Source organism: Vollenhovia emeryi, unplaced genomic scaffold (assembly GCF_000949405.1).
Source record: "Vollenhovia emeryi isolate VEMERY1.0 unplaced genomic scaffold, V.emery_V1.0 DF939353.1, whole genome shotgun sequence".
NCBI lineage: Eukaryota > Metazoa > Arthropoda > Insecta > Hymenoptera > Formicidae > Vollenhovia > Vollenhovia emeryi.
Window position 1 is genome coordinate 62,306 of NW_011967013.1, and position 17,182 is coordinate 79,487.

Genomic DNA, 17,182 nt, shown 5'->3' on the forward strand with positions numbered 1-17,182 from the left:
TATGCCCCCTTAATTGTGCCCAACACTGGTGTGTGTGTGTGTGTGTGTGTGTGTGTGTGTGTGTGTGTGTGTGTGTGTGTGTATTTCAAATTTTCAAATACATAATGCGATACGAATTAGAATTCAAACCTCTATGTTTTTTATATAAAAATGTTTTACTATGCAGTCCATCAGAGAGAAACCTGAGAACGGCCACGCCGGCCTTTTTCTTGATACTGTTTCAGGAGACTGTTTTGCGCACCCTTGCGCCCATTTTTACTTTTGGAACTATTTTGCTATGCATCTTCTGACACTGCCGATAAAGTCTCCGCTTTGCGAGTGTCCATGCTACGCCTATTTTTCAGAATTGTGCTATGAATTTCAAAATTATGTTTACATAAATTATCTGCATGAAGTTTGCATTAACTTTTTTCATGTAGTCAAGATGTCAGAAAATGCACAATAAAATAGTTCCAAAAGTAAAAAATAGGCGTAAGAGCGCGCAAAAAAGTCTCCTGAAACGGTATCGAGTAAAACACTGGCGTCGCCGCTCTCAGGTTTCTCTCTGAGGCTACATTCCCGTCTGGTATTATTTTGTATGTACATAAATGCCAATAATAAGATTTACAAACGCAAAAACTGTATGCGACTCTGTCGGTAAATCAAACCACTCCAGCATCCCCATTTGTTGTCTGGCAGTCGCTTTTTTTGCGGTAATTCGAAATAAGCGAGAAATCACTCTTCAAAGTTAAAGAAATTCTTATCTTTTTCCGATATATCTCGTAAACTAAACAAAATATAAAAAATGTTTTATAGAAAAGTTTTACAATAGAAACATCTCTATTTAACTACGTCATCCATTTCTGGAAAAAAATATTTTTTTAAATTTATTTTAAAAAATTTAAGAAATATAATTGTTTGGCAAAGAATAAACAATCTAGTTAAATGCAGAATTTTTCCTATAATACTTTTGTATGAACATTTTGTGATGTTACGTTTTATTTAGGAGATACATTGAAAAAAAAGCGGAAATCTCTTTATCTTTATAAAAGATAGTTTCTTCAGAATGAGATCTTGTTCTAGTAACTGCTTATTCAACTGTCCATCATCATCTCTTCGTAGATGTTTAATTTTTCTTTAGTCTCGATAAAGGTATTCAATTTTATTTAATTTTTATTTTGTATATACATAAGCTCTCAATAATGTCTTCCTACCTGCAGATAGTCGCTAGAGTTCAACATCCAATACGAAAATTTATTTTATTAATATTTCTTATTGCGTATTGGACTGTAGTGACTATCTTTAAGTATGAAAGCATTATTGACAATGAGCGCCTCTGTACATGCAAACTAAAAATTAAATAACAAAAGAAAAGTTGAATACCTTTATCGAGACCAAAGAAAAATTGAACATCTATGAAGAGATGATGATGGGCAGTTGAATAAGTTACTAGAACAAGATCTTATTCTGGAGAAACTAACTCTCTTGGTAAAAATTTACAAACACGGACCCAGCCCTAATGACCTTGACCCTGACATGTGTTGTCAAGGTCACCCTCCTGAGTGACCCTCAGAAGGTTTTAGCCGTCGCTTGTTGTTTGTTAAAATAACAAGGAACATACTGTCTTCACGCATGTACTTCCACCGTTGTACTGTTCCACATGGGTTTGCGACTTTCCATGCGAAGCGAAATCCACTCTAAAACTCAGACATGGTTTCCAGTGGTTTCTTCTAACGTACATGGTATCGTAAAAAGTTATTAAAAAACAATGTCGGCGAATTATATGTATTCGTATTCATATCTGCCATATATCTATTGACGACGAACAACTCTTCCTTCCCATGGTAGTAATAGGGCCGGTGGAAGTACATGCGTGGAGACAGTATGTTCTGCCCCCCTCCCCGAAGGTTTGCGTTTTCCACGCGAAGCGAAATCCACTCTAAAACTCAGACATGGTTCCAGTGGTTTCTTAAACGTACATGGTATCGTAAACTACATAGCATTTACGAAACTTTTTTTCTTCATAACTTTTTAACAAACAACGAGTGACGGCTAAAACCTTCTGAGGGTCATTCAGGACCTTGACAACATATGTCAGGGTCAAGGTCATTGTGGCTGGGTCCGTGTTTGTAAATTATTACCACTATCTTTTATAAAGACAAAGAGATTTTAGCTTTTTCTCAATGTGTCTCCTAAATAAAACGATATCGAGAAATGTTTATACAAAAGTGTTATAGGAAAAATATCTCCATTTAACTACGTGGTTTATTCTTCGCAGAACATTTCTTAAATTTTTGAAAATTTAAGATAATAAATTTTTAAAAATAATTTTTTTCCAGAAATGAATGACGTAGTTAAATAGAGATATTTTTACTGTAAAACTATCGTATAAAACATTTGTTTATATTTCGTTTAGTTTACAAGATATATCGAAAAAAGAGTGATTTGTCGCTTATTTCGAATTACCGCAAAAAAAGCGACTACCAAACAATATTTTAAAAGAGTAAAAGAGATAAAAATGTTATGTTGTACGTTGACCAAACTGGCAATATATTTATTTATCAACAAATGCAGCCATATCTTACGTGATACGTCATGTTCTCGCTACTAACAATAAGTAACAAGATTCTACCCAAGGTATTCCCCATTATATTGTTCTTTAGTATGCTGGTTTCTCCTTAATTATTATTTTATATTATTATATGTTTTTATCATATGGTTTCAGTATACTTGAGAAAGGCTCGAAACGAAGCCGAAACGTTGTAGATAAATAAATATATTGCCAGTTTGGTCAACTTACAACATAACATTTTTATCTCTTTTTTTTAATATAGCTGGCGACAAGAAAAAAGACTTTTATTAATGATTTTAAAGGAGACTTAATTGAAAAACCCCCAAAAATTGAAATCCGAATTGTCGAATTGATGAGATTCCCTTATGAGTTAATATTTTTCGCAATAAATTTTCTGTATTAAAACACGAACCAGTTAATGTTGACCAAAAGCTTCGTTATTGATAAATAACAAATTAATAATTTGACTGACAAGAGTAATCATCAAAATTGCCAGCAAAAAATTAAAAACTTCAGTGTTTATTTAACTGTATCTGGCATTTATTGTACTAGGCTCCCACGTTTCAACCATGGTTTGTGGTCCTTTTTACGCGAACTAGTAATAAAACTATATAGTAATAAAAAATATATGATATATCTACTCTATATATTTACTCTGTATTTTACTTCGAAAATAAAATATTTTCGGGAAAATGTTCCATACAAAAATTGTTTGGTTTGAAGGATATATATAACGCAATGCCGCTGATCTGACCTTGGATAGTTGTTTGAAGATATATATCATGTGAAAGTTACATTCAGTTTCTTAAATAGAATTTTTTTATTGATTACATAGGAGATATACAGGGTGTACCTAAACTGCCGAAAAATATGTCAATGACAGGTACTTTATAACATTTTAAGAACAAAACAAAAATTCTAATACAAAAATGTCGAGGTTATAATAGTTTTCAAATGGTAAGTGTTAAAAGATTTGGAATAAAACAAGGTTGGAATTTTGCGTGCACAGGGATGGCAAAGTGGCAAATTTCACCACGGAGACTGAACCAACTAAATATGATAATAACAACTGACACATATTAATGTCGATTTAAACATTTAAAGTATTGAATGAAAACATCTTAAACTATTTTTATAATTTATTATATTACATTTTATAAACAGAAATAGTTTTTTAATCAAATTCTTACATAATTTTTGCGATATTATCAGTTATTAATTTTTTATTATTATCAAAGATGTAAAGTTCAAGGAGGCACCTTTGCAATTGGCCACTTTGTCATTCCCGAGCGCGCAAAATTCTATAGCCTCGTTATTAAACTCTTCCCATACGAAAACTATTCTAGTCTCGACATTTTCGTATTACAATTTTTGTCTTAAAATGTTACAAAGTGTACTTGTCAGTAAAATATTTTTCGCCAGTTTAAGTACACCCTGTATATGTATACACTTTTGTGATAATGCCGCTGTTTTTGTATAGCTCGGAGCAAGAAGTGTGAGGAAGAGATACTTTGAAAGGCAAGATCTGGTAAAAGAGAAGTGCAGTCAAGATGTGAGTAAGCGAGTGGGAGATGAAGATGGAGAACGTAGAAAAGTGGAGGCAAAAAGAAATGTAAGATCTAGAAAAGGGTATAGGGTGGATAAAGAGTAGAAGCATAGTATGACTAGTAAGTCCACTCTATCATTTGTTTCATTTTGCGTCAATCCCTTCTGTGCATCCAACATTATTCTGGGCAGACCAATGAGAGAAAAGTTGTATGTGTAGCAGAGTGGCTTTGATGAGTACGTTATACACACACGCATCGCTGGTTCCTGACCAAGTGTATGGCGGAATACCACGTGATCGGAACTGTGAAGGTTAAAAGGGCCGACAGAGAGTGGACCTACTAGTTATACTATGATGAAGGTTATACTATGGCTGAGGTTTAGAGCTAGATTAGGAAAGGAGAATAGTGGTAATAGGAGAAAGTAGCAAACAGAGAATAAGATAGTATACAGAGGTAATGTAGAAAAGATAGAACAATAGCGGCATGTGAAGAGTACTAGAAGAGTGAAGAAAAAAGATTTTTTTAGTATAGAGCATAGAAAAACATATGTGTGAAAGAGAGGATAAAGAGAGGAGCGGCACTTAGAACAGGTATGGGGAATAGGAAAAATGTTTAAGGTCCAGTTTCACAAACGTCGGTTAACTGTTAACCAGAGTTCAGTCGACTTCCTATCTTTCTCTATCTTGTTATCCAAGAAGAGACAGAGGATCAATAACCATGGGTTAGCGGTTAAACGACGTTTGTGAAACTGGCCCTAAGGAAGATTGGGGAAAAAGGATCTGGCTATTGGACAGGTTTGTTTGAGCAGTAGTGAGTTACAAAATGGAGGTATGAGGATGGAAAGAAAGGGAGAGAATAGAAGAGCTACAGGATAGGTACCTAACATGGTTGTTGGAGGTAGAAAAGAACATATCAGGGAACATATTATTGTTAAAATAGAAGATAGGCATGATGACTTGGACATACGAGAAGAAATTAGAGGAAGACAGAAGGGAAGAGTTGGGCAAGGGACTGTTGGCAAGAATGGAGGAAAAGAGCAAAGTTGAGGGAGGCAAGGATAAGGTAGAAGGAGGAGAGAAAGGAGTACTGGGAAAAATAACGTGTACATGTGCACGCACGCGCAGATATCATACGGGCAGATTCTTGAGATCAATTTAAGGTAAAAATTCTAATATCCAAAAACCAAAGCTAGTTTTTAAATGACAAAAACTTAAAGTTGACATAAACGAATTTTGATGAAATACAATTCACAATATTACATTGTATAATTCTAAAAGCTAAATTGAAAGTTGTTTTTACGGTGATGAACAGAATGATTGAAACACGTTTGTAATGAGTTTAGGAACGAGCTTTTAGATTTGAGGTCACGTTCCAAAACACTTCCTCTAAGGAAAATTTTACTCAAGAAACAGATCGGAAATGCTCAAAATAGTTTTGAAATAGTTTCAAGTAAAATATTCCTCGGAGAAGATTTTGGAATATAACCCTGAGGGTCAATTCTGTATCTTACACTACAGTAAAAATGCTAAAAGCAAGTAGCTTTGTCCTTCTGTTCTCTTAGAAAGAGACAAAACCGCTAACTTTTAATATTTTCACTATATTGTAAGATACATAATTAACTCCCCGAATCCAAGTGTACATTCCTAAATTTATTTGTAAAAAATTTAACTATTCTGTCCGTCACTATACCTATCCTGTAGTTAACATTGAACTGAGAAATAATACAATTTGTGTAAAATGTTGAAAGCTGGACTTACGATGCGATATGTGATTCTGAGAATGATGATGATGATGAGATGATGGTGGTTTTCTTTCCGGTCGAATACGTTCCATCAATTTACTGATCCTATCATTGGCTCTTTCTTTTCGCACTAAAGGACCAGGACAGTTTTCCTCTACTACACGAACACATTGTCGATGCACGCTGAGGGAACAATCTGTCAAATAGTAAACAATATAATTTTGTCATTACTGGCCTTTGCTACGTGCCTTTAGCAGAAAGAGTAGCTTGGCAAATAATCATTACTTAATGATTATTTAATATAATTTGTTTATACACTTGGATTTGACACAACAAACTATTATAAAGAACCGATTACATTAAGAATCACTCGATGTTTTCTAATCTACTCTTTCTGCTGAACACAGTTATTATAAGTTTCATCTGTTATAAAATTATGTATATACGTTACAATATTATGTATAAAGCAACAAGTTCAATAAATTTATATGATATAAAAAACAAAAAACTTAAAACAATTCTTAAAATTTAACATTATAAACTTATAACATGTAACAATATAATTAAAAAAATGTTTTAAAGTTATAATTTGTAAAATGTATAGGTTAATATTAATATATTATGATTAATAATCACAATATTACTTTTATCATTAAAAACATCTTTTTATTAACTACAATAAAATAAGTAATATCAACAGGCTCAATCAATAAAACAAAAAGATTAAATTAACAGGCAATAAGAGCCAATACAAGATGTTAGGTGTAGAATATGTACAATTTCAAAACATAATAAAAGAATCTGTATTTAAAAGACGTTTCGATCAACTAATGTGATCCTTGTCAACGACATATAATAAATATTAAAAACGGTGCAAACAGTCAATTTATACTACTATAAGCGGAGATTACATAATACACGTCTTTATTAAACATGTAGATATTAAATAGCCGTATGTTAAAATGAATCATTATAAGAACCAATGACGGATGTTAAGAAATTGTGTTAGCTTTGTTCTTATAATACTTGGGAAAATACTTCTTTAGGTATTGAATGGAACTCGTTGACCGTATACTGTAGAGAAATTACAAAATTGTACGAAAAGAAATTAAGAACAACCGTAAAAGTAAATACATATTGCAAGCAAACAAACTGATGTGGAAAAATATAGCTGAGGTAGTTTTTTATCAACGCCGTATCCATCTGTAAATTGATACCATTTGATTGCATATCAATGTACAGCATTTCAGAGATTAAACTTCTAGTACAAAGACTTTTTATCTAAAAAAAAACTATATTTTTTAAGTAAAATTTGTGGTCATACTGCAAGCAATGTACCTGCATGACAAATTATTCGGATTTGCTTTTTTATGTTCCTTGATACGAGTGGACAAGTCTGCTAGTTTGGCAGATATAAGAATCGTTACAATCGTTACAATTAACTCAATATACCACGTTACTATTGAACGCACAAGCTATCTCATCTTCATGCACCTTAATGATATCATTCAATTTGTTGAAACCATAAAAGCTGACATTTCTCTCAATATGTGTACCAAGTTCTTTGAAACTTTTACATATGTCGGAAATGTAAAAAATCGACAAAAACTCATATCATTAAGTTTATGTGTATTAACATTATGTGATAAAGATTGTGAATAAGATAACTTAATCGAGTGTTTTAAAAATAAGATCGATGGATAGCAATCTTTCAATAGCAGAAAGACGACCAGGTTCAAGTTTTTAATGTGGAGATTCGAGTGTGAAAGCAAAAAGACTCTATGAGCAAAATCATAACTGCTTTCTGTTGATTCATTGGGTGATCAGAGAAATAATTGAGGTATCGTCCAAAGCAAGTTCGTATGTAGTACCAGTCAAAAATTAGTTTATCATTCTCTAAAATCATCGTAACATCCAAAAAATTGCATCTATTACTATCCTCTACTTCCATTGTAAATTAGAGTCTATTATGTATTCAAGTAAATGCATCTAAAACGTTATTAAACAATTGCAATGGAGCTTAAGTCTCTTTAGGGCAATACTTTCAAGATCTCGGAGAACAATATCTGAAACAAATGGAGATAAGTGGGAACTTTAAGATGCATTTCACACCTAACATCTTGTGTTGGCCCTTATTGCCTGTTAATTTTGTCTTTTTATCAACTACAATTTTTTAAACTGTTGCCACTTATGGAAATTAATTTTTTAGCAAAACTTCTATTTTTATCCAAGTCTTAAAAACTTTTTATTACACATCTTACATACCACTGCATAAATATCCTTGAGGGCCAATTCCACCGATGATAAGTTGACAATGATTACAGTAAGTTATCGTGAAATATTGATGTGCCACAAAATGGTGTCCCCTAATCGTCATCTTACGCGATTTTCCAATAAGTAGCCGTGCTTTGATGTTGGATTTATCTTTTGCGACAAAGGTAGGCACTCGATCTACCCATACCGGTCGCAACTGGAAAATCTTTATTAATATGGTAGCTAGACCAGCTGCCGTCGTAAAGAGTCGCAAATCCACGTGTTCTTTCTCTATGTCTTCCCTGAAAAATTTCCCCAGATTTCTCGACATTAAAATTGTTTTCAAATTACAATTAAATTACATTGTAATTGTTACAATTGAACATAGCACTGTGTGTCTTTTTATATTAGTCATTGTCAATAACATTCTTTTTCATTATTAATTATAGTCATCTCCAATGCCAAGAAATCACAAGATACAATTATATGAATTGTAACAAGCTAGTTTTTCAAAATGCAACAAAAATAATAATAACAATGTGCATGATATAATGATTCTTTTCTCTGTATCTAAAATTGAACCATAAGTAAAAACTATTAAATAACACATAAAAGTATATTATACCATTTCATCTATGGTTAACCAAAGTCTATACGAAAATTAATTTAAATACTTGAACTACAATTATTTTGTTCTTATTTCATAAATTTTAAAACACACGCTGTTTCTGTTATAATGAAAAATTATAGCACCAAAAATACAACAAAAATATAGTATTAAGTATAATTATAATTCTTAATTATCTATAAAATTTGTGTTAATTTAGTTTAGTATTAATTATACTTGTCAAATTTATCATACGTTAATTCTTACTATCTTGTAAAGATAATTATTAAACGTTTATATAAATAAAATCTTACAGATAAGGTTCCATTTTTGGCAGAAGATATGTTTCAATAATTTTTGTTTCGCGTGCTTTATCAGATATACTTTCATCAAGCGAAATATCGGTTGGACCAAAGATCGTTGCCAGTCCTGCGGTTCTCTTCTGTTGGAAATGCGTCAGTTGTTCGTTCAAATCCTCCTTTGCTCTAGTACGTGCCTTCCAAAATATCTGTATAGAGAAACGATAAATGTTATAATGTCCGTTGTATTATTCAATATCGGAAAAAATATTATTAACATTTATAGCTTAAAGATTGCTGTTTGACATAAAAATATCATATAAATGTTTATTACTCGATATTCTATGAATTTCTTCACGATAGTGTTTTAAAATAAAAATTTTTTAGATAATCTGTACATTGACTTCTATCAATAATTTATTTTATTTAAAGTTTAAATGTACCTTTCTGAGAATTTCTTCTTTATCAGATTCTTTCAAGAGAACATCATCAATCTCGTTTGCAACATTCTCATCCACATTATGTAGACGTAACGGCTAAATAAAACAAAGTGCATTAGTTATTTCAATTAATAATTGCATTAAAAAAATGTTTAAGTATTAAAATTTAAAAAAAAAATGTAAAGTATATTGAAATTTTTTAATATTACAATTAAATATTAAATAAATGCAAGTATAAAATATGATTAGACATTGTAAAAAGAATGATAGATATAATTATCATGCAAATACAAGAAATTATAAATAATTTCAGAGAAATATTTTACATTATTTATTGAATTACTTACTGCACCAGGTACTAGAAAACTAGAGTGAATTTCGTATGCCCATTTCTTCATCTCTTTGGCATTTCCCTCCTTGTATAAATCAGTTACTAAATAAAATAACTATAAAAAAATATATATCACATTAATATAAATATACATTTTATCACTCAGTTTTGTATAATTTTTTAAATAGAAAACAGGCGTATTTTTTAACAAGCCAATTTATTCCTAGAACACGCAAATAAATCTGACAGACTTCCTCCATTCGCTTCAATTGTTCCATTTTATATTTATAATAATTTTCAAACCTAAAACATTTTTCCACATAGATATTTGTAAACTAAAAACTCTAACAAAACCAACTGGCTTATTAAGTTGAAATCCGTTCAAGTTTGAAAAAGTTCCAAGTATTTGAAATTGTGAGAGGTCTGTGAAACCCATGTATGTGTCAGCAGAAGTTTCTTTACATGTGTGTTCTAGGATTAAATAGGTATAATTAATAATTAGAGATAATTCTACATACCAAACTAGAAGGATCACTATTAGATAAAATGTAATTAACAAATACAGCAAGGTGTGCATGATGTCCCCACAGCCTGGATAAAGATTGAAACGGTCCATGGTCTTCCAATTGACCCTGAGGCGTTAATGAAATTAATCAATATTTAAAGATCTTTTAAAGCATCTTGTATGTAAATTCATGGATAACTCACAATTTCTTGATCACTAACGTCATCTTCTTCCATTGACATAATTGGCTGTTGGAACGCTGGCAGTCCAGGAATGATATCAGTAGCAAGTGCCTGTTATTTACAAAGAACTGTTATTATGAAATAGAAATAGACAGGTAATACATAAAATTGGTGGCGTTAAATTTATCATAATATTCATGATAAAACTGGAAATGAAATAGAACGTTTGTTATGTGTGTAAGTATAATAATTAAACTTATTAATGTCATATTTCTAACAAGAAAAGGGTCAGACGTTCCCCTCCCCGATTTGGCTAAAATTGTACATAAGTGTATTACTTAAAAGGAAACTTTTATGGACCAAGCTACTCGATGCACTTTTCCAGCATTTTCGAGAAAAAGCGATTTGAAATTTGCATGTATGTTCTAGTAGCTGTGCAGCGCATCAATTTTTCAGCCGAATGCATGGCGTACCGAGCAGCACGCTAGCTTTGTAAGTGTAAGATCGCTAGTTCGAGTCTCTCTGCTGACTCTTTTTTCTATTATTTTTTTCTGTTATTGTACAAATGTTTAGTTATACAATATTTATGCTGAAAGGCTAATATTTATGAAGTTTTGACATATGTACAATATGATATTCCGCTGTTTGAGAGTACGCTTTCTTTTTCTTTTCTTCTTTCGTAGAAAATGAGAAAGAGATTTTTATATTTTATAGAGTAACCGGTAGAAAATACTGATTGGAAAAAACATAATAGAAATGATGAGTACATTAAATACGTTGAAAAACTCTTTCTTGATTTAATGAAAACTCTTAAGAGGTACATCGAGTGGATTGATCCATAAAAGTTTCTTTTTAAGTAATACACTTATGTACAATTTCAGCCAAAACGGGGAAGGGAACGTCTGACCCTCTTCATGTAAGATTTTTAATCTCTTATTGCTAAAGTTCATTTATTTTGTCATAGAGCACAAGAAAAAATTTATACAACTTCTTATATTTAGACTATACAGGGTGGCTCGTTTTAATCAATCCACTCAAATATCTCAAAACGTATAAGTTCCAGAAGAAAATTTTTCAGACAAAAGTTGTAGGGTTTTAAGTAACGCATTACTTCAGTACGACCTTGAATAGCGTTGTCAAGGTCACATAGAGGTCATCTTAAATTTCTTAAGTGGCACCCCCTATTGTTTATTATACTATTTTATTCTACTAATATGAACAACTTTTGTCCGAAACATTTTTTAATTTGTCTAATACTTTTTGAGATATTCAAGAAAAAATTGTTCATATTAATTAGTAGAATGAGGTATCATAAGCTGCTAAATTACAGATTCAAGACAAATAAGATATTTACGTCATTTAATGTGGATGAAAAAATGTCTTGTCCCAAAATGGGGGCGGGATACGGTGGCGGTGGTGTTCCAGGTGGTGTGACACGAGGTAATTCATTAGCGTCAATATCGTCATGCCTGACATGTCTCGGAGGTAATAAATCATTCATTGATTCAGAGGCGATTAAACGTCTACTGGCTTCTGAAGGAGATATTGCCGTTGTTCCCAATTGTTCCGGGCTGGACTTTGTTCGCTGATGTTTACTGAGCGAGCTCGAAACGCTCAAATTAGCATCTTGGGAAAACTGAAATGTAATTCATTACAGATAATTATAAATACAGGATGTTAAATTTCAAACGTAACAGGTGGAGTATTTCGTAAACAATGCATTTTAGAAAGAAATGTTTCCTACAAAAGTTGTAGGGTTTCAGAGGGAAAATAATATACTAATATTCGTATAACCTTGGGTGGCGTCTCCAAAGTCAAGTGGAGGTGAGAACAAATTTTTTAAGTGGAAACCTATTTTTTATTATAACATCTTTTTTTACTAAGTAATTTGAACAACTTTTATCTGAAGCATTTTTTCATTTACTTAATATTTTTTAAGATATTCAATAAATACTCGGTAACTCTTTCAACATTCAGTTTACGATATTGAAAATTAAATGACGGAATGAAAGGACTCAGAAAACAAAAAATAAAATAATGAAGTAAATAAGAAATACTAAATTAATAAATTAATAAATCTTCATATTTTATTTTATTTTCTCTTTTCCGAGTCCTTTCAGTCCGTCATTTAATCTTCAATATCGTAAACTAAATGCTGAAAGAGTTACCAAGTATTTATTGAATATCTTAAAAAATATTAAGTAAATAAAAAAATGCTTCAGATAAAAGTTGTTCAAATTACTTAGTAAAAAAAAGATGTTACAATAAAAAATAGGTTTCCATTTAAAAAATTAGTTCTCACCTCCACTTGACTTTGAAGACGCCACCCAAGGTTATACAAATATTACTATGTTATGTTCCCTCTGAAACCCTACAACTTTTCTAGGAAACATTTCTTTCTAAAATGCATTGTTTACGAAATATTCTACCTGTTACGTTTGAAATTTAACAACCTGTATATGTAAGTTGTACGTTTATACTATAAAAAAACGCCTATTCATATAAAAAAAATATATAGAGGATGATCACATTAAAAAAACAATTTTAAATAATTTAAAAACGATGTGTTTGTAATATAGAAAAGAATTTTAAAGAAACGTGATTGGTTCAGTATATAAATATTATATGAGAAAGTTAAATCTAAAATAAGTCAACTTAAAAATAATATTTTCTTTGCAGTAAACTATACTTTACAAAATAATTTGTTATATGTACAAAAATCGTATAAAAAATTATTTTCTCAATGAAAGTAATAAGAACAGTAATATAAAGTTTACTGTATTATATATATATATAATTTATATATTATTATTTATATTTATATATAAATAATTTTTATTTAAGCAGATATAAATAATGTAAAAAATAATCTTATAGATATTATGAACACAAGGACGTGGATACATACACACATTATAATAAATCAATATTTTTTTCTGTAAAATATTAACTAATTTAAATATAATGTTTATGGCTTTTTCGTATAAGATTTAAATACTATTTGTATATAGTGTAGTCACACATACAATATATTATTTAAATATCGTTAATATTGGTATATTAAATAATCCTAAATAAACCACAATGTAGAGCTAACAATTATTTTTTTAATTGTAAAATACATAAAATTCTCTGATTTATTTATAACTTGACAAATATGTATTGTACATTTATCGGCAAGCATAATATAGGTGTAAAGGATATCTATGTAACATTGTTGGACAATTAGGCTACTTACAGAGTTAGAAATACCCTGATTGGCAGTTGAAGGCGTTAAGTGAATCAGCAGATGTCGGTCCAGCTCCGGTTGGACTGTGTTTTGCATGGCAGGTGGAGGTCGAGGAGGCAAAGGCGGTGGAGAGAGACTTTGCATGGATAGGGATTTACGCGATGGCAGTGGGGGCGGCACGTCTGCGCCACTGCCATTGTTTGAGGGTGGACAATAACCCGAGGAACATGAGGTGTTTGTTACCAATGAGCAAAGCTGTAAGATACAACAAAGAGTTGCTGTTACCAAAAAAGGCAAAGCTGTAAAATACAACGATGTGTTAGCAAAAGTAAAAGGCGAACAGTGAAAGCTTTGGTGCACTCTTGAGGTAGACCAATTGATATACAGGATGATATACAGGATTGATACAGTTGTTATATTTCCAACACAGAAGGAAAAGGGAAAGAATTCTATATGCAAAACTAAGTTTCTCAAATATAGAATGAAGTTTTTCCCTTTCCACAAAAAAATAATCTTAAGGGGATACTGGAGTGATTTTGCACCTTTTGCATCTAGAACTGGTCAATTCGTGAAAACATTTGCGTAATAAATAAAGTATGTAGCTTTCGTGCACAGACCGAGTAGTTTTTACGCTAATCGGATTAAATCAGAGAAAGGCATGGTTTCTTTATTGAATCATTATGTACTTAATTTCAATGATACCATGCTGTACTCTGATTTAATCCAATTAACCACATTATTGTATATTACACAAATGTTTTCACGAATTGAGAGTTCCAGAAGCAAAGGATGCAAAAAGTACAGAATTACTCCAGCATTCCCTTAAACATCGGGAAATTAATAACTGTTATTTCTAAATTTGATTGAATCATTTTTAGCTATTTTCACGATATATATTATTCGAAATATTTTACCAGCATCTATCAAACCAAAAACAAGATCCTGTTTCACAAAATAATACAAAGTAAGCAAAGAAATAAATTAAAATATTAAAATTATCTTTACTTCTTAAAGTGACGTTTTGAACCAAATTTTACAAAACAGTTGTCTCTAATTGTAAAAAAACATTTATCAATTTGTTCGATAATATTAGTGATAAAGTCTCATAAAAGAAAAATCTAATTCTTTAGCCGTCAGATTTTCTCAAAAATAAAATGTTATATACAAAAGAAATTAATTTACATTACTGACGTTTCTTTTTACACAAAATTATTAATTTTCCAAGTGTATTGTAAATAACAAATTTCATCTTTATGTTAATCCATCTGCCACTTTCTAGAGTTTTGCAGAACGAGTAATATTATTCGCCCATAACTGACGGAAAGTTTGTTATAAAAAATATTACCACATGTCTCAGTGATCGAATTCGTAAGATGTCTACTTTGAGTATCAGGAGGTCCCGGTTCAAACCCTGGCTGAGGTAATATGTTTCGCCATAAAAATTTCCGCCAGTTATGGCCGAATATTACTTGTTTTGTACATGAAACATTCACTTTTTGATGCTTTTATCTTAATATCTTTATTAATTATAAAAATCAATTTAAAGAAAAAAATTATATAAAGCTATGCACAAAAAATAACCATGTTAAAAAAATACTTGCTAAAAGAGAAAAACATTTCTCTATCTTGGACAAGTTCTCAATTTCTTCATTTATATTAATTATAATGATTTTAATCAAACTGATTAACTTAATTGACGATTAATTTGTCAAGATACATAAAGTGGGTATGTACTTTCAGCAGTCCCTCACTTTAAGATTATCTATATGTAAGTATATGTATGATTCACTGTGATAATAAAAAATATCACCACGAAAGTATTTATAAAAAAAACTATATCTCAATTGTTTCAATACTTTTCTAAAAACAATCTTGAAAGATATTCAATTCAACAAAGTAAAATACTTTCTTAACAATGTGAATAGAAGTATTAATTTTTTAATACGTAGAAAAAAAGATCAAATTAGGAAAGACAAATCAAATAATTGGAAATTTTGCTAGGGGTTTCCTTGTCACCGATTCTGGCTAACATGGTCATGGATGACTTGGAGACAAACTGTATACAGTAACAGACTTTGACGTCCCTATTTTTTACAGATATGTAGATGACATATTCACTGATTTACCAAGGACTAAAATTAGCTTCGTTCTCTTTATTTTTAACAACCACCATCCACGGTTAAAATTTACTCACGAAATTGAATCACACAACTCCATTCCTTTCCTTGACATAATATTTATTAAAGACAACAATTAAAAAGTATTGAAAAATTGGCACCAAAAACTAACCTTTTCTGGATGGTACTTGAACTATTTTTCCAACCATCCTTTTAAATCTAAAATTAATCCTATATCATTAGTCTCATGGACCACGCCATCTGCTTTCTGACCAAAAATTTTATAAACAAAACATTGAATTAATTAAAAAAATTTTAATTAATAAAACTCCTTTCCTGACAAAATCATTAATAAACATGTTAACATTAAAGTCAACGAATTAAAAAGACGAAATACGGTTTTGAGAGATTGTGTGACTCATAACAAAAGTTTCGATCCTAAAACGTGTATTACTCTCCTTTATATTAAAGGTTTGAGCGAAAAAATTATCACTAATTTCAAAAGGTAGGTTTAGACCCTATTTTTACCGTCCCAAAAAGACTCGACAGAGTGATCAAAAGAGATAAAGACCAACTGAATTCGGACCAAAAAAAAACAGAAGTGATCTCCTATATCAAACGTAATGATTGTGAAGCCTCGTGTATTCGGCAAACTAAACGACACCTACAGACCTGCGTTAACGAACATAGAAATGATATTAAGAAACACGAAAGCTGTCACTCAATCGTTAGCAGACATCGCATATTACATGACCATGAGTTCAATTGGTCGAAAACAAAATTAGTACATTGAGCGTCTAACGAGGAAACGAGAAATTGCCAAAATATTTTTATAAAAACTAACAACACTATTAATCTACCACCCGACACCAAAAATGGTAAAACTGCAGAATAGGGGACCCAGCTCCTACGACCTTGACCTTCAAGGTCAAGGTCAAGGTCATCCTCCTGAGTGACCCTCAGAAGGTTTTAGCCGTCGCTCGTTGTTCGTTAAAAAGTTATTAACAAAAAAAGTTTGGTTCATGTGTAAGTTGCAAATACGTTTATAACATGAAATTTAAGGCAAACTGTGACTCTAGATGGGTCGGCATATTTATATATATTTAACCTGGGTTAACTGTTCTGTAAAGCAGATAATTTTCCATCATTTGTAAGTCCATACGCACACAAGAATATTGTGCTTTACAGAAATACGCAAACCCGTCATCGTTTTCCTATTTATCGTTCTATGTAGTAGTAGTAATAGGATCTCTCACTGTTTGTGCAGCCAACGGATTCGTGAACATTTGTTTTGATACTTGTCGCTGTTGTTCTTAGCGTTTGGGTAGCTCGTTCAGTATAGCTCGTTCAATCATTAGAATATCTTCATATACAGTAAGT

The 17,182-nt window shown here is 31.2% G+C and overlaps 1 protein-coding gene across 9 annotated transcripts in view; it reads right to left on the reverse strand.

The window, feature by feature from the left end:
* The window catches only part of LOC105558344 (rho guanine nucleotide exchange factor 12), an 88,067-nt gene that overhangs the window by 47,392 nt on the left and 23,493 nt on the right, over positions 1 to 17,182 (reverse strand). For 6 of the 9 annotated variants that reach the window (XM_012005964.1, XM_012005963.1, XM_012005961.1 and 3 more), the window contains 9 exons: positions 13,695 to 13,940; positions 11,811 to 12,092; positions 10,478 to 10,567; positions 10,288 to 10,401; positions 9,786 to 9,884; positions 9,442 to 9,534; positions 9,014 to 9,207; positions 8,105 to 8,394; positions 5,856 to 6,035 (listed from right to left, as the gene is read on the reverse strand). In XM_012005964.1, coding sequence (XP_011861354.1) covers positions 5,856 to 6,035; positions 8,105 to 8,394; positions 9,014 to 9,207; positions 9,442 to 9,534; positions 9,786 to 9,884; positions 10,288 to 10,401; positions 10,478 to 10,567; positions 11,811 to 12,092; positions 13,695 to 13,940 — 1,588 coding nt within the window. The remainder of the gene's footprint in view (positions 1 to 5,855; positions 6,036 to 8,104; positions 8,395 to 9,013; positions 9,208 to 9,441; positions 9,535 to 9,785; positions 9,885 to 10,287; positions 10,402 to 10,477; positions 10,568 to 11,810; positions 12,093 to 13,694; positions 13,941 to 17,182) is intronic. The other 3 variants (XM_012005967.1, XM_012005966.1, XM_012005965.1) reach the window with 1 other exon arrangement.